The sequence below is a fragment of the Lagenorhynchus albirostris genome, chromosome 7 (genome assembly GCF_949774975.1).
Source record: "Lagenorhynchus albirostris chromosome 7, mLagAlb1.1, whole genome shotgun sequence".
Taxonomy (NCBI): domain Eukaryota; kingdom Metazoa; phylum Chordata; class Mammalia; order Artiodactyla; family Delphinidae; genus Lagenorhynchus; species Lagenorhynchus albirostris.
The window spans coordinates 1,013,743-1,040,422 of NC_083101.1; the positions used below are offsets into that span (position 1 = coordinate 1,013,743).

Genomic DNA, 26,680 nt, shown 5'->3' on the forward strand with positions numbered 1-26,680 from the left:
ATGGGGGGCGGGGGTAGCGACAGGGAGCATCACGTGCCCCCCAAGCTGGGGAGGTCGTGCCAGGCAGGCAGCCACAGCCGTGAGAGGCAGGGCAAGAGGCCGACTGAGACACGGGCCTCGCACACCTGCCGGGCACCTGCCGGGCACGGAGCCTGCAGGGCCCACGCCGTGGGCAAGTGGAGGGCGGCAGCCCTGCCTGAGGGTGAGCGCACAAGGTGCGAGCGGAGGAGGGGCCACAGCAACAGGCCAGGCCCTGCCTGACCCTGGGTCCAGTGCCTGTGTAGAGGCTTCTAGGGGTAAGAACGAAGTCTCCTCACGTTTAACACAGAGAAGGGGCTGGCCTGTCCTGCAGGGTCACCAGGGCCTGGGAGCTAGGGCCAGCCGAGGCCCAGGATCCTGGCTTCTCTCTGGAAAGCTACCCCGGGGTCAGTCCTAAGGCATGGATGCAGCCGGCTAAAGAAAAGGAGTGAGGGCTTCCGTCACGGTGCAGTGGTTAGGAATTCGCCTGCCAATGCAGGGGACACGGGTTCGAGCCCTGATCCGGGAAGATCCCACATGCTGCGGAGCAACTAAGCCCGTGCACCACAACTACTGAGCCTGCGTTCCAGAGCCCGCGAGCCACAACTACTGAAGCCCGCACACCTAGAGCCCGTGCTCTGCAACAAGAGAAGCCACCGCAATGAGAAGAAGCCCGCGCACCGCAACGAAGACCCAATGCAGCCAAAATTAAATAAAATAAATTTATTTTTTAAAAGAAGGAATGAAATAGGTTGACCAGGCACCCTGAGGAGCCCCAGGCGTGGACACCCCACACGCCAGGGAAGCGGGCAGAGCAGGTAGGGCCCGCCACGCTCACTGGCGCCGGCAACCGTCACAGGCATATTCTCACCCTGGGCACCACTGTGGCCAGCACCTGCCCTGGGAAGCTGACGCTCCCAAATCTCCCCCCGGGGGCAGGGACACAGCTGACCTCTGGACACGTCAGACCTGACCCAAACACTGCCCCTGCTGCCCCTCCCCGTTTCACAGTTGCGATTCCGGAAACAAAGACACAGCAGGTGCCAGGTAGAACAAATGTACTTTTATCTCCACTGAAAAGTCCATCCATCAGGGCTGGCCTGGGAGCCAGTGAACTTGCCGGCCCAGCCCCGCCCAGCCCCTGCAAGGGCAAGGGGAGGATCCCTGAGTCCCACGTGTAAACACCACAGCCAGCCAGGGGCCCAGATCCCCATGAGGCCACGGATGCCCCCTGAGACCCCCGGGTTGGGGCGTGTTCACAGGCTGTGAGGCCTCGAGGCTGAGCTGCACCCAGGCTGTCCCCGCAGCACCTGTCTCTGATCTCGTCATGGGCTCTGGGGACCCAGTGTGGCCCAGGACCCCTAGGAAGCCCTGCACGGCCAGCAGGAGGGCATTCGGGTTTCAGGAATGTAGTCATGAATTCATTTTCTCAGGAAGAAGGAAGAGGCTCCCCGGGTGGACGGGACCTCCCTGAATCACAGCACTGATTTATTCCTACTTGTTCCTAACGGTGTCCCGACGAGAACCAGGCAAGGAGCCCAGACCCGTGGCAGAGCACCAGAAGCCCAGCGGCCACCCCAAGCAGCTATGAGGCCCCGAAACGTCCTGGCCCAGCTTCCGCTGGCCTCTGTCATCAGCCCGGCCTGGAGCACTTCCAGCCGGCTGGGAGGACACCGCACAGCCAAGGTCAGGGCCAGGGTCTTGCCCACAGGCACGCTCCATGACAGGACTCATCAGTCCCCCGGGCAGCACCCACTCGGGAGCCGTCCCACCCTAGGAGGGGGCCCAGATGGGCAGGGGGTGAGCCTCCGTGTTGAACACATAAGTGTCCAGGCTGAGCAGGTCTGGGTCGTCGGAGAAGAGCAAGTATAGGTACTTGAGCGTCTCCCCCAGAAAGAAGCTCTCCATCTTGTCCCTGGGCTGGGGATTGCGCGGGTCCTGGACGTTGCTGATGGAAGAGTAGCCGCCCGAGGGGACCTGCACGGGAGCCAAGGCCACGGCGTCACGACACAGGCTCAGCCCTTTCAAGGGCTGCAGGCTAGAGGCCCCCCAGGGCAGGGTCTGGGGCGGTGAGGACACCAAGGCCCACAAGGGACTGGCCGCCCCGGAGGTCAGCCGTGGTTCCTCCAGGGACCCCCTGGGGGATGCCAGCAGCCTGCAAGTGACCAGATGGAAAGTGCGACCTCCAGAACCTGTACAGGTCTTGCAAAAGCCCGGAGGTCACCCGAGGGGTGTATAACCCAGCACCTCACGTGCCACGGGACAAAGACCAAGTCTCAGCTCTGCTGGGCACTGGGCACTGGGCCCTGTGCAGGGCGAGACCTTCTCTGAGCCATGGCCCCGGCTGTATGATGGGCGGCTGGGCCTGAGCACAGCGGGGGTGGTGGCGGTCACGGCACCCGTCCTGGGGAGCAGCGGCCGAGAAGTCACCTCCGGGTGGGCAAGTGCCGCCCAGGCCACAGACGACCCAGGAGGGACACGCCCTGTGCACCTCGGGCCGCTGCAGGGACCCGCCCCACATAGGCTGGCCCCCCGAGACAGGGAGGAAGGATGCCCTGGCCCCCTGGGCCCTCCCCCACCCAGTCCAGCGGCAGGCGACGGCGAGGAGCTGGGGATGAGACCCAGGGGCGGGCGGCCTCACCCTCGCGTACGCGTTGAAGCTGCGGAGGATCTCCCAGCCCCAGTCCTGGTACTTGCGCTGGCCCGTGAGGCGGTACAGGTAGAACAGGCTCTCCACCGTCTCGGGCCGCAGCAGGTTGTGTCTGTCGGCGGCCTGGGGAGGGATGCGGGCTCAGGATGAGCCTCGCCACGCCCCTGCCCTGGCGCCCCTGAGCCGCACCGGCCCCAGCGTGGCTCACCTTGACCTGCACGTCCTTATGGGACCTCTGGGGGTGCAGGTTGAAGTGCACGATTTCGGGGCTCAGCCCCGTCTCCATCTGACGGTTCATCTGGTAGCAGGTGTCCATGAGTGCCTGGGCCAGCTCCATGTGGTCGGCGGGCAGGCCGTGGTGGGCGCCCAGAGCTAGCGTCCCCGGCAGGAAGCACACCAGGTGGTCCTGGAATCAGAGGGTCACCTCACCACCATGGACCTGCGGCCTCACGGGTTCCACACGGGTCCAGCGTTATCAGGCCTCCCATGTTCCCAGGAGCCAAGAGGCCTGAGTGCCGGCAGGGCTCCAACAGGGGACTGAACTGCAGGCCACACACCAGGGCCCCACGTGCGCAGGGCAGAAGCTGCTAGAAGGACCACCACCTCCTGGGGAGCCCATGCTGACCCGGGTCTCCCTCACCTCTTGCCCCAAACGGCCGATGGAACACCAGCTGCAGGAGGGCGGGGGAAGGGGGGCTGGGGGCAGGGGTCCCCTGGAGCACGGGAGGCGGGGCTTGGAGCAGGGGAGGGGCCCTGGCACCACACAGACCTCAGCTCCCCCTGTCACGGGACAGCCCAGGCTGCGCAGCCCACGTCCACTCGGGATGGCTCACACTCTGCGGCCAGAATCGCATGGTTCCCTCCGACGTCCGGAGTCTCAGAGCCATCCGATGTCAAGGACAGAGGGCGGAGCCCCAAGACCCCACTCCGCCGCGTCAGCCCAGGCTCACCATCTTGGCGCTGAAGCGGCCGTGGGCGAGCTCCCCCACGAAGGTCAGCTGGCCGGGTTCAGACCTGCGCAGCAGGTGCTTTCTGATGCCCTCCACGGCTTCGAGGTAGTCTTCCAGTAGCCTGTGCAGACCAGCGGGGCCCGTGTTCCGGGAAAGGGCACGACCCTGAGCGCCCGTCCCCATTCTCGCGGCTGCCCTGTCTGGGGTGGTGCCCCGCCAGTCTCCGCGTGGAGGCCCGCGTCAGCCCCGTGGGCTTCTGCCCCCGCCCCTCACCAGGGCCCGTGCCTCCCAACCAGCCCCAAGGGGCCACCAGAGACCAGTCTCTGCCGAGCCCCTGGCCCCGACGCGCTCACCCCGGTTCTCTGAACCAGCCCGCGGGCTCCCCAGTGGGTGACACCCTCGTCTCACCCGTGGGTGATGGCCTGGAGCTGCCCCTGCCCCTGATTCTGGGTCACTGTCACCCCTGGGCCTGAGACTTGAGGGTTAATCTCTATTTTCCAACCTTGATAAGGAGCTACGGCTGTTCCCCGGTAAAGCGTGCGTTTTCAGGGTCAGGGCACTAAGCTCGAGGAGGCCCAGGTGGCCCCGGTCGCCTGCCACGGGAGCGGACGCCAGAGGGGCGGCCACAGGCCCGAGGAAGACCCCAGCTGCCCGGCACGGACGAGCCGTGGACCCCAGCGGCCAGCCGGGCCCTGGCTCTGCACACAGGCTGTGAGGAGAACCCCACCCCGCGGAGCGGCCCGGCCCCAGCTGGCGCGGCTGCCAGTTCCCACCACCCCGAGAGCTGAGAAACGGGCCTCACTGTGTCTCCTTCTTCCCACCCTGGATCCACTGCTTCAGCAGGTACTCGTAGTAGCTGTCGGCCCTGGCGCCCAGGGTGAACACGCCCAGGTGGGTGAACAGCCCGCTGTTGGTGTTGATGAACATGGGCACCAGCCCGTCCTTCTTCCCGCGCAGGGAGTGCACGCGCCTGGTCACCTCCTCCACGGCCTCCTGGGGCACAGGAGGGCAGCGCAGTGAGCAGGGCGGGCTGTGCTCCCTGGATGCTGTCGCCCCGACAGGCCTGACCACAGGGCTGAACCCGCCCTCGCCACGGTTCTCAGCCCCCACCCTTGGGGGACATCTTAGGAGCAAGTGGCCACCGTAGCGCATGTATGCGTCCTGACAACATGCACACGACCCCTTCAGTCCACCGATGGGCAAGGGACCTGATGACGCACTTATACACGAAGATACACAGCAGCCCAACACGCAAACTCAGAAGACTATCCACTGACTGTCAGAAAAGTTGATCCAGTGAGACACAGTCACATACCCACTAAGAGGTATGAGTATGGCTGGACAACACACGAGGACGTCTGTGCAGGACGGGACCCGACAGGAGCCGTGTTGTCAAGATCCCCAGTGGGACACAGGCCAGAGCTCAGCAGGTGACCGTGCAGACACGCGGTCAGCCCACACGATGAAGCCTGTCTGCGCTTGGAAAGGAAGGGTTCTGACCCATCCTGCAACCTTGAGGACTCTGTGCTCACTCAGCGCCCAGACTGCAGTCACTGCAGGAGGGACACGAACTGACCAGAATGGGGCCCATGCCAGAGCCCAGCCCTGTGCGGCTGCCAAGGGGGGTCGGCAAACAGTGCTGGGTTCAATCTGGGTGAGGGAATTGTTCTGGAATTACATAACGATAACGGTCACAGACATGTGAGTACACGCAATGTACACGGAAGACAGGATTTCTTGATATATAAACTAAATCTCAATTAAAAGCAAAAGGGAAGGAATCCCTGGTGGCGCAGTGGTTGAGAGTCCGCCTGCTGGGCTTCCCTGGTGGCGCAGTGGTTGAGAGTCCGCCTGCCGATGCAGGGGATGCGGGTTCGTGCCCTGGTCCGGGAAGATCCCACATGAAGCAGAGCGGCTGGGCCCGTGAGCCATGGCTGCCGAGCCTGCGCTCCGCAACGGGAGAGGCCACAACAGTGAGAGGCCCGCGTACCGCAAAAAAAAAAAAAAAAAAAAGAATCCGCCTGCCAATGCAGGGGACACGGGTTCGAGCCCTGGTCCGGGAAGTCCCACATGGCGGCAGAGCAACTAAGCCCGTGTGCCACACCTACTGAGCCTGCGCTCTAGAGTCCGCAAGCCACAACTGCTGAGCCCTGCAGCCACAACTGCTGAAGCCTGCATGCCTAGAACCCATGCTCTGCAACAGAAGAAACCACCACAATAAGAAGCCCATGCACTGCTACAAAGACCCAACGCAACCAAAAATAAGTAATTGATTAATTAAAAAAATAAAACAAATAAAATGCCATCTTTTTAAAAAAAAAAGGAGAGGGAGAAAAAAAGCTGAAGGAATAGAGGCAACCTTAGAGGAAGGCCCACAAGCAGAGACATCGTCCACAGGAGGGGCCCTGCCTAAGGCGGGTGAGCAGACACTGCTAGAGGCAATAACACCCAGAGAGCCAAGAACAAAACCCACAAGTCAGCCCTCCGTTCCACGTGCACCTGCTGGTCCCACCACACAGCAGGAGCCATGCCAGCAACACCGCTCCAGCCGCCCGCCCAGGACAGACATGTGTGTGGGCACAGTCCAGGTGCCACAGCTGGGACGACCACGGTGTCATCTGCACTGAACTGGCTACAAAACCCGGTGACTCCACACATCCCACGGCAGCAGCCATGACAGAGCCGGCCGCCCTCGCTGGCTCAGAAGAGTCCCGGACAACAGTAGGTGGACCCGGGGCCACGCAGAGCGCCACACGACAGGACGTCCACTGCCAGGACCCTCAGGACACAGGACTGCACGGGGGTCAGGCCGGGCAGAGGACTCACCCTCCAGTCAATGCCTTTCATGCCTGCACCTCTGATATCACGAGATAATGGGATTCACCAGGAAAAACGTGGGACAAAACCAAAAACTCACTGGTCTCTGGCCCCAGGATCAATGACCACACAGACCTGCACCTGCCCCACTGAAGCACAGACGGCCCCGCTGCAAACCCGCTCCAGCTGGAAGCACAGCCCCTCCGTACCTGAAATTTCTTAACTCCCGTGAGACGAGAGAGCTCTCGGAACTCCAGCTGAATGCTTGTCACCTCGGCCACCGTGCTGTCAGAGGTCCAACGCGGTGGGTGGGCAACTCCAGTGCCGATGTTTACGTCGGAGTACGGGATCTTAGAGGGTGTTTGGAACGCAGGCATTAACCGATTTCCAAAGTCCTCCTGATACACAACACAGCGACGAGTCAATGATTCCTGTCCCAGAGCGGCCTGTCTCCATGGCATGACACTAACCTGTCACCCGTTTCCATCTAATCCAGTGGAGAGATGAGTTTGCTGGCTTCATGTGGCCCCACCCCTGAAGAGCTGCAGAAACCGAGCTGGACTCAACCAGCTCTGAATGACCACGCCTGCGGGCAGCGGGGCCACTTCAGCCACGCACGTGCACGGAAACAGGCTCAAGCGCGCAGAGGGGAGTGCAGACTGAGAACAACGCCTCCCCGCCCTGATCCCACGAGCAAAGGACCGACTGTGCGGCACTCGAGACCCCAGGGCCCCCAGGACGTGAGCCGCCCTGGTGCCGGGACACTCACGGCCTTTTCCAGAAAGAGGACATCCCCGGACAAGTGGAAGGCGCTCAGGAGACCCCCCAGGATACGGATGGTGCTCTCAAACAGGTTGACGTCCACGTTTTTCTGAAATAATAACTTCTGGGACACCCACTTCCTGGCTTCTTCAAATTCTATCACGTGAAACAGCAGAGATACAGGAACAAATTAACAGTCCAAGCGTTTCCCTGACTGCTCCCTCTGGGGCCACATGCATCCCCTACAGGGTTTCAACATCACTTCCTAGTGCAAGAGGGTACCCTGAAGGCTTCCAATCCCGCAAAAAAAATCGAGCCAGTGTGCAGCTGGGGGAAGGCCATGCAGCACGAGGTCAAGTGCGCGACAATCACAGCCACGCTACAAAGGACCACGAGGGTGAGTGAGTGGCAGGCGGTCTTCAGCCCAATCAGAAAACTTAAAGCAGGTGTTTAAAATGCCAGTTTAGAAACACCTAGAGACACACCATCCCAACTTAGCCCCATCTGCGCGGCACAGGAGGACATTAGGGAGAGATTCGGGGCGCTGGCGGCTCCGTCAGATCACGTGTCACCTCCCACCACCGGGCCCCGCCTGACTGCAACAGAAACACGGGCTGGGAACGCCCCTGGAAGCCCACCTACAGCCTCACTCAGCTCTGGGCAGGGGGCGCAGGGGACGCTTGTCCTGAGCATCCCCAGGCCGCCTGGACGTGAGGGGACAAAGGAACTGCCCACGGCCAGCACGGCCACCCCGGCACCCAGGACGAGGGGAGGCGCAGCCCAGCGGGACACGGCGCGTGGACACCTTCCAGGCCAGGCTCGCTCGGGCCCGAGGGTCACGCACGAGAGCTCAGCCCCCCAAGCTAGGGATGAGCAGATACCTTTCTTCAGACCCAAAATCCACATGGTGTCCAGGGCATCGATCAGCGTGAGGCCGAGGCCGAACCACTCGCTGAAGGACTTGGACACGGGCTTCAGCTCGTCGTGGCCCCAGGCGAACTTGCGGTATCCGGCCCACGCGTGGCGGAAAGCGGCGACCACAGCCTTCTGGCGCTCGTTCTGCGAGGCTGCGAGGAGGGAAGCGGGGCGTGGGCGCCCGGACAGAGCTGTCCTGCAGCCCCTCGGCGAGGGAGGCAGACGGGGGGCACCGTGGGCTGCAGTGAAAGTCTGAGCAGGACCCGCTGCCTGGCCTGGGCCCATCCGCCTCCACCAGAGCCCGGCGGGGACCACCCTCCGGGGGGCAGTGAACACTCGCAGAGCAAAGGATCGGAGGCCGTGGGACCACTACGGCTGCGATGTGCAGTCTGGTTTGGGGACATCAAACGTGACAGGCGCTGGTGACCCGGACAAAAATACCTCGTCTGGCGGTGCCGCGTCCTGCCCGATCGGCTGCGGACACTTCCAACGGGGACGAAACGGGGAGCAGAACCACTAAGGCCACCCCGACACTCCCCAGGGCGCCCTCGGGGCGCGTCCAGAGGCTGCCTCCCGCCACATGCGGGGGGACCACGTGCACACACGGGGCTACCGCGCAGGGGAACACGTGTGTCCACAGCTTCACCACATGTCCCGTCAGTGTCGACACCCACGGCTCTGCCGTCCATTTCTAACCCCACACGGTCGCCCCGTGTCCCCACGTGCGTGGCCACGAGTCCCCACTCCGGGCTCTCTTGTCCTCCCTGGGGGTTCCAGCACCGAGAGCAGAGGGTCCCAGCGGGGACCCAGACTCAGTTCTCCTGTCCGTGGAATGGGAGCAGGACAGACTGAGCCCTCAAGGGGCGACATGAGGACCGCAGCACCCAAGGCCCCTGGCTGCCCGGACACAGGCAGGAAACGAGCCTCCCGCACACACGTTCCTGTGCGGCTGCAGCGCCGGACACGGGACGACAGCCGCCAAGGAGCCCCACGTCGTCTGCAAAGCTCTAAGGGGTGCCAGACGCCGAGACCCGTGCGTCCTTGCGCCTGGGTGTCCAAGGCTGAGCAGCGCTTGTTGGGACGGCAGGAGCCCCCCGCCGCCCCGCCGCTCTTGTGCGTGTCCGCACGCCCCCTCCCTCAGAGTGCCCAGGGGAGGCCCGAGAGGGCACAGGCGGGACCTTACCTGGACTGTTCCTCATCCTGAGGGCCTGCGGGGAAGGCCTGGGGGCAGCCTCTGCCTTTCTCCGAGGGAGCTGGGGGCCCTGCTCCGGTTCGGTCCCTGTGCCCCTCCAGCTGCAGTGGGAGTAGAGAGAGAGCTCAGGGCAGGGGCAGAGGTGCTGAGGCCCCGCGGTCGAGGTCGAGGTCGAGGTCGCAGCCGAGCTGGGCTCAGGCTGGGCCTCCACGCCCTCCCATCCCCCACGGGGCACACACTGTCTGCGAGGAACAGAAACCAGAAGGTGCACTATGCGTCAGGCTGCTTCTCTCTTTTCCAGGAAAAGAAACACCACAGAGGCCGCCTGGCGGCCTCCGCGTCCCCATTCAGTCCAGCTCTGCTGTACCTGACGCGGCTCCCCTGCGCGTCGTCTTCCCAGCGAGCCTCGCCGGCTGCCTCTGCCCTCCTCTGGGCCTCGTCCTGCCTCCTGTCCTTGGCGTCTCCATCGGGGGCTCTAATCTGCAGGTTGGGTGGTCCCCGTCGGAAATGCCTTGGAGGCTTCTGGACAGACACAAGCAGAGACAAGAGTCACTCGTGAAATGATTCAATCGTCCATCTGGGACGCTGCCCCCATCTGACCCGGCCCCGTGCAGGGAGCACTGTGGACTGGCGGAGCAGCTGCAATTTCCCAGAGGAAATTGTTTTCATTTTTCATACGGCGGGCAGCTCTGGGAGGAGCCCCTTACTCGCCAGCTCCTGGCCCTGACTACCCGGCTGGAGGCTCTGCCAACGGGCGAGTGCCACCCTGGACAGCGGGTTAAGCCGCTGGCAGGGACGTTTCCGGGTGTCAGACCCTGAGGGTAGCAGGGCTGGCAGGGTGAGAGCCAGCACGGCCCCATGGATGGAGCCGCAGACACCGTCGCAGGCCCGCGCCCGGACTCCCCAGCTTCATCCTCGGAAGGGCGTGGCAGAGGTGGCCGGTCAGTGACAGAGCGCTGCGGGGAGGGCAGCGCCCCTCCTGGCTCCCAGCCAGCCCTGACCAGTGCGCATGATGGCAACCCCTCCAGGATGTGAGGACGCTGAGTTGTGAATGGAGAAGACTCTGCTTTTCAGCATTCGTGGAAACCTTGCTGGCAGATCCCGGAAAGCATTCTCCTTCCAGGGATTCAAACCCCACCCAGCTGGGCCCCCCTGGTCAAGAGCGCGGGTGTGGCCAAAACAAGGATGCATCGTTGCTCAAACAGGTCCTGGGGACGAGGGCTGGCGTCTGAGCGGGAGAGGAGGTCCGAGCGGCCCCAGGACTTGTGCCAGGGGAGACACGGGTGTTCAGCCCCTCACGTCCAGCCCCTCCTAGACACCAGAGACGGGGTCGTGGACGCTGAAGTGGGGAAACGTGCCGCATTCTGCTTTCACAGGACCGTGAAGGTCGGTAGGCAGAAGAGCAGCCACAGAAGCGGCAGAAAGAATGCTCGTGGCTCCGGAGGAGAAATTCCCTCTTCTACCCACAGACCCTCCAGTGAGACACGGGGAGAACGGCTGCCTGTGTCTCCCCGGGGCAGCCCTGCAGGGGTGTGAGGCCAGCACCCGTCCCAGGATCCTCTCCCTGGGGGGCCCTCGGCGCACCCGCAGTGCAGGGTGTCCCCAGGTGCAGAGCGCCCTGGGTTCTCCAAGGCCATCCCCCCCAGAGCCACCGCCCTTTGCAGGGGACTTTCCCTGGCTCTCTGGCTACCCAGACTGCCCTCTAGTCTCCACGTCCTCCCCCCGCCCCACCTCCCCACCCCGGAAGGCGCCCCAGGGCTAGGCCTCGCCCCTACTTCCCCTTTTCTGGACAGCAGGCACCACACACCTGCACACTCCCAAACCTCTCTCCCAGGCCCCGACTGACGCTCGGGCAGGTCCAGAGCGGAGTGCCCACCTGAGTGTCCCCCGCCAGTAGCTCCCAGGGAAAAGGGATGGGTCTCACACCTACCACGGATCCGGCACAGCAGATGCACAAAGAAGACGAGGGACAGAATGGCCCTCTTCCTTTGCCCCGTCTCCTTCATCCAACCAGCCCAGAGCAAGGAGTGTGAGGTTAAAACCTCAAACAAATGGTAAGAAACAGAACCCTTCCCAGACTGTCTGAAGCAGCACGTACTGTCTCGAAATGCTTCTGGCATGGGCCCGGGTTACAACTCCACGTACAGTTTATTCAAAGTACCTGAGGTGACGCCCCCGCGAAGGCTTCCGGGTTCTCAGCTGCTCTCCGAGGAGCTGGCAAGACGGGTGGATTTGCGGGTCTCATCTTCGGCCCTTCTGCCGACCTGCTGCCCACGGCTAAACAAGAGAATCTACTTTATCTCAAACTCGCCACAAAGCCTGGAGAACATTCAACGTGCACGCGAGACAGCATCCACACAGCTATGACTCCGTGTAAAAGGACGCGGTGGGACCTCCGGAGAGGGCCGTTCAAGCAATTCAAGAATGGCCAAAGGGAATCAAACCTTTTCCAAAGCACCTGGCCGTTTCTGTCCTCATCCCCACCCACATCCCCGTTGCTCTGCCTTTGTGATTTCCGTTTCGGGAAGGCCACAAGGTGGCACACGGGCCATTTACTGGAGCAAACCTACAGCAGCTCTGTAGCCCTCCTCCTCAAAGAAGCCACCCTAGAGCAATTCAGAAGGGACCCTGCACCTCCTCACTGGCACCCTGCCCGGCCCTTCCCAGCTCCCGGTAGCGCGTGTGAGGAATCCACGCGACGCGTTCAGACTCAGCATTCAGCCTCAGGACCTGAATCTCACTGCGAGACAGAGAGGGTGAGATGCTGGTCCTCACAGCAGACATCTGGGGAACAGTCACACAACCTCAAATTAACAGCCACCTCCTAGCCGAGGCTTGGGAACACTCTAGGCTTCTCTGTTTCGACCTCCTGCCACTGTGTCGAGTCTATGCCTCCTGCAGCTGCGAGAGCCGCTGCTGCCGCTTAGTCCGACCTCAGGAACCCCCACGGATCCCAGCGGAATCGTGGAGCTGGTACCTTTCCACTCGTCGGCCACACTGATGTAGGACAGGAGGCCGCAGAGCATCAGGCACGCCAGCAGGAAGAGGACCACGTTCCGCTGTAACCGCGACAGCTGCTTCCATTTCTGAGAGAGACAGACAATGACACTTTTTACTGACAAGAGCACAGCTGGAAATCTCTCCCACCGTGACACACTCCGTGGGGGCGACGAGGAATTCCGGAGCCCAGCGTGGGCTCTGCTGCTTTTGAACCCGAGGAAGCTGCCTCTCGGCAGGGGCCGCAGGCTGGGATGATCCTGCTGCAGACGACACACCGCGCGGGCCCGCGTTCGAGGAGAATGCAAACCCACGCGGAGACCGTTTCTGGCTGACACGGGGACAGCGGGTTAAGACCGGCAGCCCGCGCGTGCTGGCTCAGGCTCCGCCGGCCTCGCCTCGGCCCTGCAGCCCGAGACCCCGGGAGCCGCGTTCGTGCGCTCGCCCCGGGGAGGCCCCCAGGCCGCCCCTCACCCGCCAGAACGAGCGCCGCCTCAGGCCCTGGCCGCCGTCGTAGCTCCGGCCGGGGCTCAGCGTCACCGAGATGAAGTCCCGACGCGGCGGCAGCGGCGGCGGCGGATACATGACAGCGGCAGCGGGCCGGGGAGCTTCGCCCTCTGGCGTCGTCAAGAGGCCCGGCTCCGAGCTAGGCAGTGAGGCCGGCAGGTCCGACGCCGGTAGGCGGCCATCGCGGCGCCGTCGACTCCCCGCCCATCGCTCTGAGCCAATGCGCCTTTGCCGCGCCCTCGGAGTCCCATTGCGCCTGCGCCCGCCGTCGCTGCTCCTGCGTGCGGGCTTGCATCCCACGGCGCGCCTCCGTGCGTGCGCGGTGACGTCACGCCCACCCTGCTCGCTCCTGCGCACATCTCGCTGGTGTGGCTGCGCAGCCGGTGGGGTTTCCGCTCGAGCCGGTTCCCCTGGGATTTCCCTGTCATTGCGGCCCCGCGCGGCTTTCCCAGGGCCCGTGGGCCGTGGGATGGGCCGGGCCTTCTCGGGCTGGCGCTGACACCGGGCAGGTGTGCCACCGCTCCGCCATGTCGGCGGGGTGCCTCTGCGCCCCAGACCCCAGATCTCGACCCCGCCCTCCCCCACCAGGTGGATTTGATCCGGGTGCCTGCCCCAGAGCCTGGAGGGGCTGGGGCCTGCCGGGGCCGGGGTCAGCGAGAGGACTGGGGGCCCGTTGCACAGTAAGAGGCTCTGGGAGTTTTCATCCATGGACCTATCAACCTTAAAAATAGCTGGCTATTTTATCAGCAAAATGAGTTTATTCAGGAATGGCAGAGGAATCGCAGTTAAGGGTGTGCAAATATAGCCTGTAATAGCCATGTCCAGAGACCAGGGAAAGCAATAGTACTTTACAGAGAAAAAAGGGCAGTTGGGAAGCGCTGCTTTGTATGAAAGTCCATTGGAGGTGGGGCTTACTGTTAGGTTTGGGGAAGTTCAGAATGCCATGAAGCCTACCTGGATCCTACTGCGTCCTTGTTCCGAGATCCGGTGACCTAAAGAGCGATCCTGAGTTCGAGCAACTGCAGTGTTTCCTTGGAGACTTTAATGCTCCTTTGAAACCAAAAGTTTTAGCAGTTGGATGATGTCTTCCTGTGAAGAGGTTTGAGGAGGCGAGCAGAGCAGATAGTCATCCACATACTGTAATAAAGTAGAGCCTGCAGGAAACAGCATCTGCATCAGCCTTTAAGCCTGGGAAAAGGAGGAAGGAATTTCAGTGAAACCTTGGGGCATTCATGTCCAGATGTATTGTCCTTCCCAAGTGAAGGCTGAAAAGGTCTCAGCTAGCCTTATCAGCTGGAATTCAGACACACCTCGTTTTATTGTACTTTGATTTATTGTACTTTGCAGATCTTGTGTTTTTTTCAAATTTAAGGTTTGTGGCAACCCTACATCCAGCAAGTCTGTGGGCGCCATTTTTCCGACAGCATTTGTTCACTTCCTGTCTTTGCGCCACATTTTGGTAATTCTTGGAATTTTTCGAACATTTTCATTACTGTTATATGTGTTATGGTGTCCTGTGGTCAGTGATCTTTGATGTTACTATTGCGATATATTAGAACTTGCTGAAGGCTCGTGATGGTTAGCATTTCTTGGAATAAAGTATTTTCAAATTAAGGTACGTATATCGTTTTTTAGACACAATGCTATTGCACATTTAATAAACTGCATTAGAGTATGAACATAACTTTTATATGCACTGGGACCAGAGTATTCACGTGACTTGCTTTATTGTGATACTCGCTTTTTTTGTAACGGTCTAGAACCAACCCCGCAATATCTCCGAGGTGTGCTTGTACCAAAGCGTGCGCAGCACAGATTAATAACAGTGAAGAAATGTGCTTTCAGTAGGAACGGACGCTAGTGGAGTATGGAGGTTAAGAACAACAGGGTGTCGAGGGGCAGCACGTTGATTATTGCCTGCAGGTCCTGGACAGGCCTCCATCCTCAGCCGTTGGGCTTTCTCACGGGTTATATTTAATAGTATTACAGAGACTAGCACAAGGGGTAGTGAGGCTCTGAGCCTTGGAATCCTCTTACGGGCTTTACACCTTGAAGGGCTTCTTTCCTCAGAGGGTATTGATTAGTTCTGGGGAGAGGTTTCGAGGGACCTATTTGAGTCTTAATGGGAAGAGCACTGTGGGTTTTGCCAGTATCAGTTGGAGAAGTTCTGCCCATAAGGAGGATGGTAGCTGACTCAGCAGGGATAAATGATCAGCGTCTCCCGAATCAGCTCCAGGACCGTCAGAGACAAAGCAAAGCCAAGCCAGTGAAGGGTCACTGAACTCACCTGGTTGGCTATTTTGACTGTTACTGTGAAATTCTAGAATTATTTCCCCTTTTGGGAGAAAGAAATTCCAGCATATTTGCTGAGCTGTCTTGGCCCAATAAATGAATAGGGGCGGAGAGACTAAGGAGGGAAGTGTGGGTATCTCTCAGGGGCCTAAGCAAAAAGGAGCAGGTTCAGGGACAGGACCCTGTTGAGGTTCATCAGAGACCCCCACTATTTGGATCACTTTCGTGCTCCGAGGCCGGGGCTGCTTTACCGCAGTTGAACTGAGAGTGAGGCTCTGGTGCCAAGAGATTGATTCCCAATCTGGAGAGTTGTTTTTCTGAGCTGATGAAGAGGGAGGGTTGGGAAGAACCCCTGTGGTTCCTCAGAGGCCCGTTGGTGGTGGTCAGGAGGGCGTTGGAAAGGCTGGTTAGAGGGCTGAAGGCACTTGAAGCACTTACACTTGAGACAATCTTTTCCCCAAAGTCCTGGCTTTTTGCGATAATAGCAGGAACTAGGAGGGTTTGGGTTTTGTCTCGGGACCTTCATTTGCTGGAGCTGAAGGTTAAGGGTTTGAGTGGACTTCCTTTCAGTTGAATAGTCTAGAGTGCAGATGAGTTGGTGGCTAAATTAGCTAAATCTGGAGTGGACACGGTTTCCGGTTCAAGCCTGGTCCTTTTATCTAGAAGGGAAGGATCCCAGTTACGCCTGTTAATGAACACAGAGTTAAAGGCTACCTGAGTGGATTTGTGACCAAAGCAAACTTGGGTCTGATCGTCCATGCAGTAAAGCCAATCTCCTGACACCAGTGTGTGAGGAAGGAAAGGGCAGCGTTTATTGCAGGCGCTAAGCAAGGAGTCCACGCAGCTAATGCTCAAAAGACCCAAACTACCTTAACTCTTCCAGGTAAAGGTTGTTGTTGTTTTTTTGTTTTTTTGTTTTTTTGCGGTACACGGGCCTCTCACTGCTGTGGCCTCTCCCGTTGCGGAGCACAGGCTCCGGACGCACAGGCTCAGCGGCCATGGCTCATGGGCCCAGCCGCTCCGCGGCACGTGGGATCTTCCCAGACCAGGGCACGAACCCGCGTCCCCTGCATTGGCAGGTGGACTCTCAACCACTGCGCCACCAGGGAAGCCCCAAGTAAAGGTTTTTAAAGACAGGGTGAGGGAGGAGGGTTGTGGGGTGTGTGATCAGCTCGTGGACATTTTTTTCTTTTAATAACTTTACTGATTTTTTAAGAAACATTTATTTTTGGCCACGTTGGGTCTTCATCGCTGCGTGCGGTCTTCCTCTAGTTGCGGTGAGCGGGGGCTACTCTTTGATGCAGTGCTCGGGCTTCTCATTGCAGTGGCTCATCTTTGTTGCGGAGCATGGGCTGTAGGCACGTGGGCTCAGTAGTTGTGGCACACGGGCTTAGATGCTCCGTGGCACGTGGGATCTTCCCGGACCAGGTCTCGAACCCGTGTCCCCTGCATCAGCAGGAGGGTTCTTAACCACTGCGCCACCAGGGAAGTTTGGACATTCTTCTGATGGGTAGGTGGTGAGGTTATTGGGAATCAGCATCATCAACCTTCTGGTTCCAACCGGTCTGGGGTCTACATGCTGGAGCGACAGAATACAGTTAGCTTCTTCCACCTGGTGGGGTTTTCAGTATCTGCAACACAGCTCAAGAACATGGCTCAGAATATTATCTATAGCCCTTGAGGAGGAACTAAAGGTCCTTGGCTTTGTTTAATGGCTAAACTATTGTTTTTTGGTATTGTTTGTTTTTCTTTCTTCTGCATTTTCTCACTTCTCTGATTAAAGGTACTCTTGGAACTCGGGGAAGGCCTGGGAGACTAAAGGTTTTCTACAGACAAGAGGCAGGTGGAGGACATGGTGGGGGGGAGGGGCTGTTCTGGGAAGGCCCCCATAGTGTCCTGCTCATGTACAGATTCAGTCTCCAGAGGAAGACCAGAATTTTCTTTAAGGACAACCTGAAGTCGACTAGAATAGCTGTGAACACGTTTGTCAGATCGTTGCCTGCCAGCCTGAATTTTGTTCCCATCAACAAGCTTAGGAAAAGCTTTTGAAATGTTCAGTAAAGATCTCCAGCGAGTCCCCATGCCTGTCAAGAGTCAGGGTCTGTTTTTCCAAATCCCTTCCAGATTCCCACTTGGTTTCATTCAGTATGGGGCCTGACCTTCACTAATAAGCCTGTGGACTAATTGACACATATCTGAGAAGCCAGGCTGACAAGTTTGAATCACTAATGTTAAATTCTTCAGCAAACCTATGGGTTTCTCAGTTACTTTCAGAAAATCTTTGGATTTTCTGAATCCAATTGTTAGCCATCTATGGATGGCTAACAATTCAACTTTACTTAGTTCGGGGAACATAAAACACTAGCATTTGGACCCCCAGAAGGTTTAACTTTAATAAGTTCAGGGGAGGGGGAAGTGGGCAGAGGTTTTGAGAAAAAGGGGAGTCTCAGCAGGAGGGTTAAGAGGAGGGGGTGGGAGGCCCAGAGGAGGTGGGGATGGCAGGGGGTGAAGGGAAGGCGGGGCTGGGGGCACAGGGAGGGGAGGGAAAGGCCTCAGAAGCCACTTCGTGTTCTTTCAAGTGTTTGCTCGCCTCCATTAGTTAGGTTAGAAGTAGTATTTTGTAAAGAGGCAATTTTAGAGTCCTGGATATGTTTGGAAGCCTCAGGGTACAAATTAAAATAAGCATCCCAGAAATTCCCTGGCAATCCAGTGGTTAGGGCTCTGTGCTTCCACTGCAGGGGCCACGGGTTCAATCCCTGGGCTGAGGAACTAAGATCCCACAGGCTGGAAAAAAAAAAAAATCCCACTCAGTCTGTTTAGTTTCAGAGCCATGGCTTTCTGAGTTGATTCTCAGACAAACAAGTTTGGGGAAAACCAAAGTTCCTCACAATGGCCACTAGTGTTCTGAATTATTTCTGGTTAAGGGACCATAGTTTTTTTTTTTCTTGCGGTACGCGGGCCTCTCACTGCTGTGGCCTCTCCCTTTGCGGAGCACAGGCTCCGGATGCGCAGCCTCAGCGGCCATGGCTCACGGGCCCAGCCGCTCCACGGCACGTGGGATCTTCCCGGACCGGGGCACGAACCCGTGTCCCCTGCATCAGCAGGCGGACTCTCAACCACTGCGCCACCAGGGAAGCCCGGGACCATAGTTTTTAAACATGAAACCAGCTGAGGTTCCTGAAGAGGGGCCGCACTTAGGGCATCGAGATGACTGGGATCGCATCTCTCAGAGGATTTCCCGAGGGCAAAAGAGAAAATCCTAAATGACGTGACCCCAAAGAAGTGTTACGAAAATTCCAGCACAGGCTGGGCGGACACACCTCGTGTCTCCTTGTTTTCCAATAAGGAGAACAAACAAGTATTCAGCAAAAGGACAGAGCCTTCCCCAAAAGCCAAAAAACAGAACAGATGGATCCCAGATAAAGCCAGAGAGCTCAACCAGGAGGGCCTGAATACCAGAGACTGGCCAAGGGCATCGGGCGGCAGGGCCGTCAGCCCCCAGGCTTCTCCTTCAGACCCCACTTCTGGACACCAAGTCATGTCCACTTTACAAGTAAAGCAGCTATTAGCTCTTTTACCAGCAAGATGAGTTTATCTGGGAATAGCAGAGGAATTAGAATTCAGGACGTGCAAACCACGGCTAACCACAGGCAAGTGCGGAGAAGAAAGCACAGAACCATTACTTTGCGGAGAAAAAGGGGACGTTTCACTTGTGGGAAAGTCCATGGGAGGAAACAGAGTTCAGGGTGGTGACAAGTCTCCTTGGCTGGGCTGTCGCCTTCCTCCTGTCCAGAGATGAGTGGGGGGCCCAGGGGCAAGCAAGCTCCCCCTTCAGGCCTCCCTCAGCTCAGGGCCCCTCCCTGGTGTTTTCCAGGCCCCAACTGCCCACTCCCTCCGTGGGGAGCCCACTGCTTCCTGCCTTCTCAGCTCTGACATTTCTGGGCCTCAGGAGGGCTCCCCAGCACGTGCACCTACTGCTCAGCTCCTAGGCTTGTCTGAACCCGTTCCAGAAAGATCTTCCTCCCTCCTGCCCCTTCCCTTCTAGGGGTCGTCCCTGGGGTCTCCTCGGGTCTTCTCCCACACACAGCTCTGCTGGCAGTTCCAGCGATGTCCTCACGCGCCCCTCCCTGCAGTGAGTTACCAGGGAAACGCTGGCATCTGGAGGATGCATGTGCAGGAGGGTGAATCACAGGCTGTCAAACCTGAGGGCGCAGGAGCCCCCGCCCCCCGAGACCTGGTTCAAAGGGCATGTTCTGGGCCCGCCCCCAGGGTGCCAGCCCCACTAGGTCACCTCGGGCTCCCCTGAGACCCTGGGAAAGAGCTAGACGGAGCATGGGGCAGATCCCTGGGTGGTCCAGAGCGGGGTCAGCACAGCCTGTGGGCTCTTGTCCCCTCAGGGCCCAGCCGGCTGCAGCCCCTGGATGGACGCGGCCCTGGGAACAGTCGGTGTTGCTCCCACACGTGTTGGTCAGAAACTGCAGTCAGCAGGCCGGGCGGCATCATAGCACCTCGTGTTTATTGGGAATCCCCACATTCTGTGGAAAATCGAGGGTCTGCCGTCTTTCAACTCAATTGCTTCACTAGCAGCCGTCTGGGTTAGAGATGGTGGGGGCGTGTGGCCCTCAAGGGAGCAGGAGGGAGGCCCTTGTGGCGAAGGGACCCACCGACCGTGCTGCCCCCGAGTGCTAGGTGGGCACAGGGGAGCCTCACCTGTGAGAAAGGGCTCAGCACAAGCAGGGTCTCCTGGTCACGGTGTCCTAGTATCACGGAAGATGCAAACATTGCAGGAAACCCAGTGCAGGATACCCCGGACCCCTCTGTGCTGTGTGAAACTTCACGTGGAAATAAAAAGGGTTTTCAAAAGCGAGCTGCTCCAACAGTTTACCCCACTAACTGTACTTGTGTAGAAAAAAGGTTGCCGGGTGCCCCGGTGCGGCAGTCAGGAGCCCCTGGGCCGCGGCGGGAGCCTCAACCTCGGCCTCCCCCTTGGCGACCCTCCGCTGCCCCAGGCCCTCTGCTCGCCTGTGGAGCAGCGGGGAGAAGGACACTAAGGCACAAGGTTCGATTCTGAGGCTTGAAAAACGTGGCAGCGCCTGGATGGATGCAAAGTCGTCCTGTGGGCCTTGGGCGTGGCCCTGACCCCGCCGGCACACCCAGGTCGGGAGGCGTGGACGCAGCCACCGTCCACTCCAAGTCGCTAGAGGGATCACCGCCTCTGAACCCACCGCCGGACAGCATCCTTCCCGGGGAAAGCACTGCTGCGCGTGGACTGTGGAGCGGCGAGGGGGCGGGCGGCCTCGGCTGGGCAGGCTGCGTTTTATGATGCGCTTCACGTCAGCAGGAAGAGGCCGGTGCCGCCTGTTGCTCTCCAGATGGGACATCGGGCACTGGGACCCAGAGCACCCACGCCAGGGGCAAGAGACCAGAGCCAGCTGGTTTCTCCCTGCCTCGGCCAGGCTGCCGGGGTGCAGCAAGGGGGCCACGGCCCCAGAGAGCAGGGGCGGAGTGTGAGCCCCGGGATCGTCAGCAGCTGCCGGCAGGCTGGGCGGGGACGGCGCTCCCCTCCTGGTGAAACTCCAGACTCATCAGCCACCACGGGAGCCCCCAGCACCGGCATCAGTCCCACTGGTTCCTGGGGGCCGAGGCCTCGGGCGGAACTCGAGAGAACTCGGTGCCAGGCGTGCAGGCCAAGCTTCCGGAGAGCCATCCCGACCTGCTGTCGGTCTCAGCCGGGCGGGGAAGGGGGCTGGGCCGCGGCCCCTAGGTTCAGCTGCCAGGGAGGGAGGGGCAGCCGCTTCCAACTTGTCGCCCTGTGAGGGGAGGACACTGTCCTCATCTCTGCAGAGAAGCGCGGGGCGGTTGCCGCTTCTCACCGTGCGGCTTCGCCTGGGGCCGGGGAGCCACCATGCCGTCCTGCCCCGTCCTGTCCCGTCAGGCCTCAGCTCAGGCCGGAGCGGCTATACTCCCTCGGGCCCCCATCAGCCTCCTCTGAGCCCCACTGCGCAAGGTCCTGAGTCCCTCTGCCTGCGGCCTGGACCCCACAGCAGAAGCAAAGCCAGAGAGGCCGAGTGGGCCCACAGCGGGCCTGCGGTCACGGGCCCAGGGGAGCGGGAGGCAGGACAGTTCCCACCCTCTGTGGTCCATGTTCTCAGTCAGAAACTCAGAGCAGCCTGCTTTCCTCCTTGGAGCCCAGGCCGGGGCTGCTTCCTCAGCCTTGGGGACCCCGGGGCCGGCAGGTCTAGGAGGGAGTCAGGCCTGCAGTGTCCTGGCCGTGTCCACGTCCAGGATGAGTGGGGACCCGAACTCCCGGCCTCGCAGGTACACCTCCAGTCCCTGGAAACAAGCAGGTCATGATGCCCAGGTATCCAGCCCCTGGGCTCCAGGTGAGATGCCAAGTCAGCCTGGAGTCAGCGAGGGGCAGGGGAGAGAGGCTTCTAGAAACAAGGCTTGGATGTCCTGAGACCTCAGGTCAGGGCAAGCCGTCCCCCAGTGCAGGCCAGAACTTTCCAGAGAAAGGGGAGCCAGGTCTCCTGCCCCAGCGACGTTCCCACCGGCCCAAACCCCAGGCTCCGATGAACCTGGCTTGTCCTCCCTGACCCCTTGAGGCCTCTCGACACCTCACCGCAGCCCACGTCTCGGAAAGTCCTCTGCAACTAAGGGGCCGCTTACCCCGCTCGTCGACTGAGGCAGAGCTGTGACTTCCCACCAAGCTCCCAACCCGCCCCCGTCCTCTGACCACAGAAGCCCGACCCCAGAAGAGCCCCAGATGGGCCTGGCGGCTCTCACCTCTCCGGAGTATGACACCAAGGGCGAGATCTCGCAGATGGCCGGAGGCTCTCCGCTGCCGGGTGGGCTGGGGGGTGCACTTGTCAGCATCTGCTCGGGGGTGCGTACCCCAGGGCCCTCCCCTGCCCTCCCACGCTGGCTGGCCCAGTCCCCACCCAGCCGGGCTGTCCACCACACCTGCCGCCCTCCTCGCGGACAGCTGGGCCCCGGGCACCGACCCCACCCGAGCAGCAGGCTCTTAGGCTGGAAAACCCTCCTCGCCCCTCGCGGGCATCTCACACAGAGCCCGGGCAACCAGACTTAGGGGGCGGCCGCTGACAATCACAGAAGGAGACACCTAAGGTCTTATTCTTTCTGCACCCTGAAAAACGACCTGCCTGCCGCTTTCTGGATGTCACGCCTGGGTCTTGGCTTCAGAGCTTCTGATGAGCAGGGAAGGCGTGGCCCCCATGTCCCCTGGGGCTCTGAGCAGAGCTTGAGGGCCGGGCACTCAGCCATCTGCCTTCGGTGTGGGGCCGGGGCGGAAGTGCCCACCCCAGCTCAGACCACAGCACAGCCAGCAGGGCCCTGGGGCTGGGGCTTGGGCCGCGACACCCTGACATCCCATCCTTCGGGTCGCACCCTGCAGCCCACGCTCACCTGGGCTGCTCGGGGAGCCGGGCCCCGTGTGCGTCCAGGAAGTGGGCTCCCGCCTGCAGGGCCCACCGGTGGTGCTGAGCGAGCAGGGCCCGCCGCGCCGTGGAGGGGTTGTCTCTCTCAGTCGAGTCAGCGTTCTTCAGAGGGGAGAACTCCTCCCCCCGCAGCACTTGGAAGGCCACGAAGTTCCTGGGAGGGCGGGGACGACAGCTGGGGACCCAACCTCCCAGCCCAGACGCCCTGGTCCTGGGCAGGTGAAGGCCAGGCCGGGCGACAAGGACTACGTGGGGGTCTGGTCTGCAGGCAGCAGGCTGGGGAGGGCCCCGCAGGCATCGCGTGAGTCTTTGTTCCTGAGATCCCGTAGCTGCTCTTAGTCCTCCCTTCCCTCCCCTTCCCACCAACCCCACCCCAGAACCTGGGACCCCAGGGTAAGGGCCACATACCCTGGGAGTCCCCAGCAACCTTGCCTGGAAACAGCTTCCTAGCTCCCGGCCAGGGGCAGGTGGAGGGCTCAGGAGAGAACAGGGGTGCCCCCCAAAGTCCACAACCCCACGGGCTCCAACTGCCCCAGACGCTCCCTGTGCTCCCATCCCAGGGGCTGCTTCTTCTGGCCTTCTTGCCCTGAGACCCGCCTGCAGCCCCCCAGCTCCCCCCTGCAAAAGGGCACTCCCACTGTGAAGCCCCCAGCCTCCACTTCCCTGCCTGGCTGGGCCTCAGAACCACCACCAAGTCAGGGAAGGGAAGGAGGAAGAAATGAATGACTTCTCCACTAACTTGGCAAACGGCAGCACATCAAACACGAACTTCTCCATCTTTATCCCGTTGGGCTCGAGTGGCTTTACTGGATTCCCCTGCTCATCCACGTAGGGGACCTTCTTCACAGCCACGTGTGGCTTCAGCAAGGGCTCGAACTCCCTGGGGGACAGGAGGCCAAGGGGAGGAAAGGCACAGTTCAGACAGGACATGTTGGAGCCCCAGCCCACCTCCCCCATGCCCGGCCAGCCGGGGCAGGTGGACAGATGGACACAGCAGGCACAGGGCGGTGGGGCTGAGCCCCGTCTCTGGAGGGCCAGGCATCCTCATGTACCCCGGCCTGAGAGCTGGGCACCATCGGCCACATCCCTGCCCAAGCCACGGGGTGGACGTGGTGCCTACGGGCAACGGTCCCCTCCCGGGAGCAGGGCCACGCCCACTCGGCCACAGCCTTGTACCAGATACTGGAGCGCTCTGCTGCCTCCAGCTTGTCTGAGCACAAGACCCTTTCCGTACCGCACCCCACAGCCCCACCCAGCTCAGGTCTGCCCCCAGTCCCTGTGGCCCGGCTGGCCGCCCTGCACACCTGGTGGCCATCTGGAGGAAGTCTCGCGTGAAGAAGTGGTTGCAGATGTTGCCCGCGTTGTAGAGCAGGCCCCCTCCGGGCGCACGCAGCCGGGCCGTCTCGGGGCTGATCTCGCTGTACTCCACCACCTGCGGGACGCCGTCTACCTGGCACACCACACCCACCGGCTCCTCGGGGTACGCCTTTTCCACCACCTGCGGCCACGACCGGACGGGCGGGGAGGGCTGACTGGGTCGGGCCCGGCGTGCGGGGAGGAAGGGGCGGGGCCAGGGCCTGGGAGGAGGGCGGGGCGGGGCGGGCGGGGCGTGGGGGCGGGGCGTGGGGGCGGGGCGGGGCGTGGGGGCGGGCCCAAGGGAGAGGCGAGGGCGACGCGAGGGGGCGGCAGGCTCACCTTGGCTCCACAGTCCGCACCCCGCAGCACGCAGAAGCCGATGAAGACCGGGTCGGCCAGTCGCACCAGGATGTTGTCCACACAGTACACGTGCACAAACTCTACTCCGCGCCGCTCCATGTCCTCTAAGACCTGGTGGTCCGCCAGCGCACAGTACAGGCCCCCGTTGCCATCTGCAGAGGGAGAAAGCAAAGGGTCTTGGAAGGGCTCCTGCCGGCCTCAGCCAGCTAGCTGAGGGCGCGCTAGAGGCAGGCGAGGGCCCCCGGGGCTGGGCCTTGTGCCTGAGGCCGCTGTCTGTCGCCATCCAAGTAGCCCTGTGGCTGTTCCACGTGACAGGTGGGAATCAAGGCCCAGAGAGGGAAGGCCACTGGCTCAGGACCATGCGGCCTCTGTCCCAGGCCTCCTGACCCCCAGCTAGCTCCACATTGTAGGCCTGGCGGACCCTCCCTGCCGCAGGGATGGGGGGGGTGTACCTGGCGCCATGGCAACCTTGTCTTTCTGCTCCAGGATGGCCCTGCCATCGAAGGTCACAGCAGGCAGCATGCGCTGTTCAAACATGACCACGTTGTTGGGGTCCAAGTGGAAGAAGTCATGCTCCTTGAAGAACTTGGCTGTGGGCCCCAGAGTGAACTCACTGGTCATGATGTACCTGCAAGGGGAGGCAAGCCTGAGCCAGGCTTTTGGAGGGCCTGGCCCCTCCGGTAGATGGGCTGACATCAGGGTGCAGCCTTAGGGCAGCGGTCAGGCCTCAGCCTGGGTGGGTGCTGGGCTCTGTCCGGGGCTGTGCTGGGGTTGGGGTTCAAGTGTTGGTGTAGAACAGGGCTAGGGCTACACGGGGCGGATCACTCTGGGGCCAGGGTAACGCAGGAGGGCACACCAGGGCACGGTGCAGCGGGTCCCATAGCGCTCGCCAGCCAGCTGCTCCACCCGCCGAATCCGTTCTGCCTGCAGCTGATACAGGGTCTTCTGGCTGGGCAGCCCCACCTGATACATGCCCTTGGGGTAGGTCACGCCCAGGCGAGTGCCCTGCCCACCAGCCAGCAGCAGCACAGCCACCTTGTTCAGGGCGATCTGGTGGAAACCTGGGGGCATGGGGCGCCATGAGGGGATGCCTGGAACCCGTCACACAACCACCCTTTCGTTTTAGAGCAAACCAAACTTGTGCCTGGGACGGTGAGACGTCTGATAGTCGCAGAACAGAACGATCCAGGTAACATTCTGATTTGGGCCTGGGCCTCACCCAAACCTAACCCTGCCCCGGCCCCGCCGAGGCACTGACCATATCCTCCTGGGTTCACTCCCAACCTAGGTCCTCCAGAGGAAACACCAGGTGGGCCTGGCCGGAGTTGTCCAGCAGGGGCCTTGGGCAGGCTCCCCTGCAGGAGCGACTGCCTCACCTCCAGGCCAAGAGGCAAAGGGCGCAGCTGCGCCGGCGCTGGTGTGAAAAGGAGCGTGTGCAAGTGTCTAATGGGTCCCCTGCTGTCAATACGTGGGCTGGGCAGCTGGCCATCCAGGCGTGCCCAGCACAAAACACTCTCCCCAGGGAGTGCGGCCTAGGGGCGGCTGCCAGCATGGCAGCGTTCGGGGGCTCCAAACCCCAGCCCCGAGCTGGTGCGTGTGAGAGCGTCGATTTCACGAAGGAGGCAAACTGAACTCCAAGTACCCCCTCCCCTGTCGCCCCGCTCTGTGGGCGAGGCCGCCTTCCGGAGGCTGGGGCGCCCGCCGCCTGGACCTCCGCCCCGCCTACCTTCCTCCTCCCAGAGCCGCCGCGTCTGGGGGGCGACCCCGCTCGCGCAGCCTACGCGCTCGGGAGGCAGGGGCCGCAGGCGCGCGGCCAGGTCAGGCGCGGGGGCCGGAGGGCGCGCGCAGGCGGCGGCCGCGCGCCGGCAGTGCTCGCGCAGCGCCTCGGGCTCCAGGAGCTCCAATTGGGCCAGCAGCGCGGCACGCGGGCCCGGCGCCAGCTCGGCGCAGAAGCGCAGGAGGTGCTCCTGGCCGGCGCGCTGCAGCCGGGCGCGCACGTCCAGCTCCGAGGCCATGTCGCCGCCGCCGTCGGCCGCGCTGGCACTCGTGACCCGCGCTCTCGGACCAGCGTCACGGGACTCGGCGGGCGGTGCCGACCCCAGCTGGGCGGGCCCGGGGCGCCCGCCTTGACCCCGCCCAGGCCCAGCGCGGCCGGGTCGCGGACCCCCGCCCGCCCCGCTTCTTTTCGGCCCCGATCCCGCCCCGGTCCCGCCCCCGATCCTCCCCGCCTCTCTTCGGCCCCGGAGGCCACGCCGAGCCCCGCCCCTGCCCACTGAGGCGCTGGAGGACTGACTTCAGTTCTGATTCACCAACCTGCCCACAGCCCTGGGGGGCGGGGCACCCGAGGGGGAGGCTAGGGTCTGTCCCTGCCCGTGGACCTGTTTGCATTTACCAAGACGCCTGGCGC

At 61.5% G+C, this 26,680-nt stretch overlaps 2 protein-coding genes across 6 annotated transcripts; both read right to left on the reverse strand.

Annotated features, from left to right (window-relative positions):
- Positions 1-726: 726 nt before the first annotated feature.
- MAN1B1 (mannosidase alpha class 1B member 1) lies at positions 727-13,019 on the reverse strand. 3 transcript variants are annotated; one of them, XM_060153842.1, is made up of 13 exons: positions 12,776-13,019; positions 12,282-12,390; positions 11,466-11,581; positions 9,672-9,826; positions 9,296-9,405; positions 8,079-8,264; positions 7,205-7,353; positions 6,645-6,785; positions 4,421-4,611; positions 3,619-3,739; positions 2,877-3,074; positions 2,670-2,791; positions 727-1,995 (listed from the first exon to the last, which is right to left on the reverse strand). In XM_060153842.1, exons 1-13 carry the CDS (start codon positions 12,884-12,886, stop codon positions 1,752-1,754), a joined length of 1,953 nt encoding a protein of 650 aa, XP_060009825.1. In that variant the 5' UTR covers positions 12,887-13,019; the 3' UTR covers positions 727-1,751. The 3 variants fall into 3 exon arrangements, with proteins under 3 accessions (XP_060009825.1, XP_060009822.1, XP_060009824.1); XM_060153839.1 differs by having other exon boundaries at positions 6,645-6,833; XM_060153841.1 differs by having other exon boundaries at positions 2,660-2,791; positions 6,645-6,833.
- Positions 13,020-20,676: 7,657 nt separating this feature from the next.
- On the reverse strand, positions 20,677-26,680 carry UAP1L1 (UDP-N-acetylglucosamine pyrophosphorylase 1 like 1). 3 transcript variants are annotated; one of them, XM_060153855.1, is made up of 9 exons: positions 26,666-26,680; positions 25,130-25,334; positions 24,726-24,901; positions 24,253-24,425; positions 23,862-24,055; positions 23,297-23,437; positions 22,526-22,711; positions 21,887-21,953; positions 20,677-21,433 (listed from the first exon to the last, which is right to left on the reverse strand). In XM_060153855.1, exons 2-9 carry the CDS (start codon positions 25,243-25,245, stop codon positions 21,350-21,352), a joined length of 1,137 nt encoding a protein of 378 aa, XP_060009838.1. In that variant the 5' UTR covers positions 25,246-25,334; positions 26,666-26,680; the 3' UTR covers positions 20,677-21,349. The 3 variants fall into 3 exon arrangements, with proteins under 3 accessions (XP_060009838.1, XP_060009837.1, XP_060009836.1); XM_060153854.1 differs by lacking the exon at positions 26,666-26,680 and adding an exon at positions 26,000-26,336 and having other exon boundaries at positions 23,862-23,989; XM_060153853.1 differs by lacking the exon at positions 26,666-26,680 and adding an exon at positions 26,000-26,334.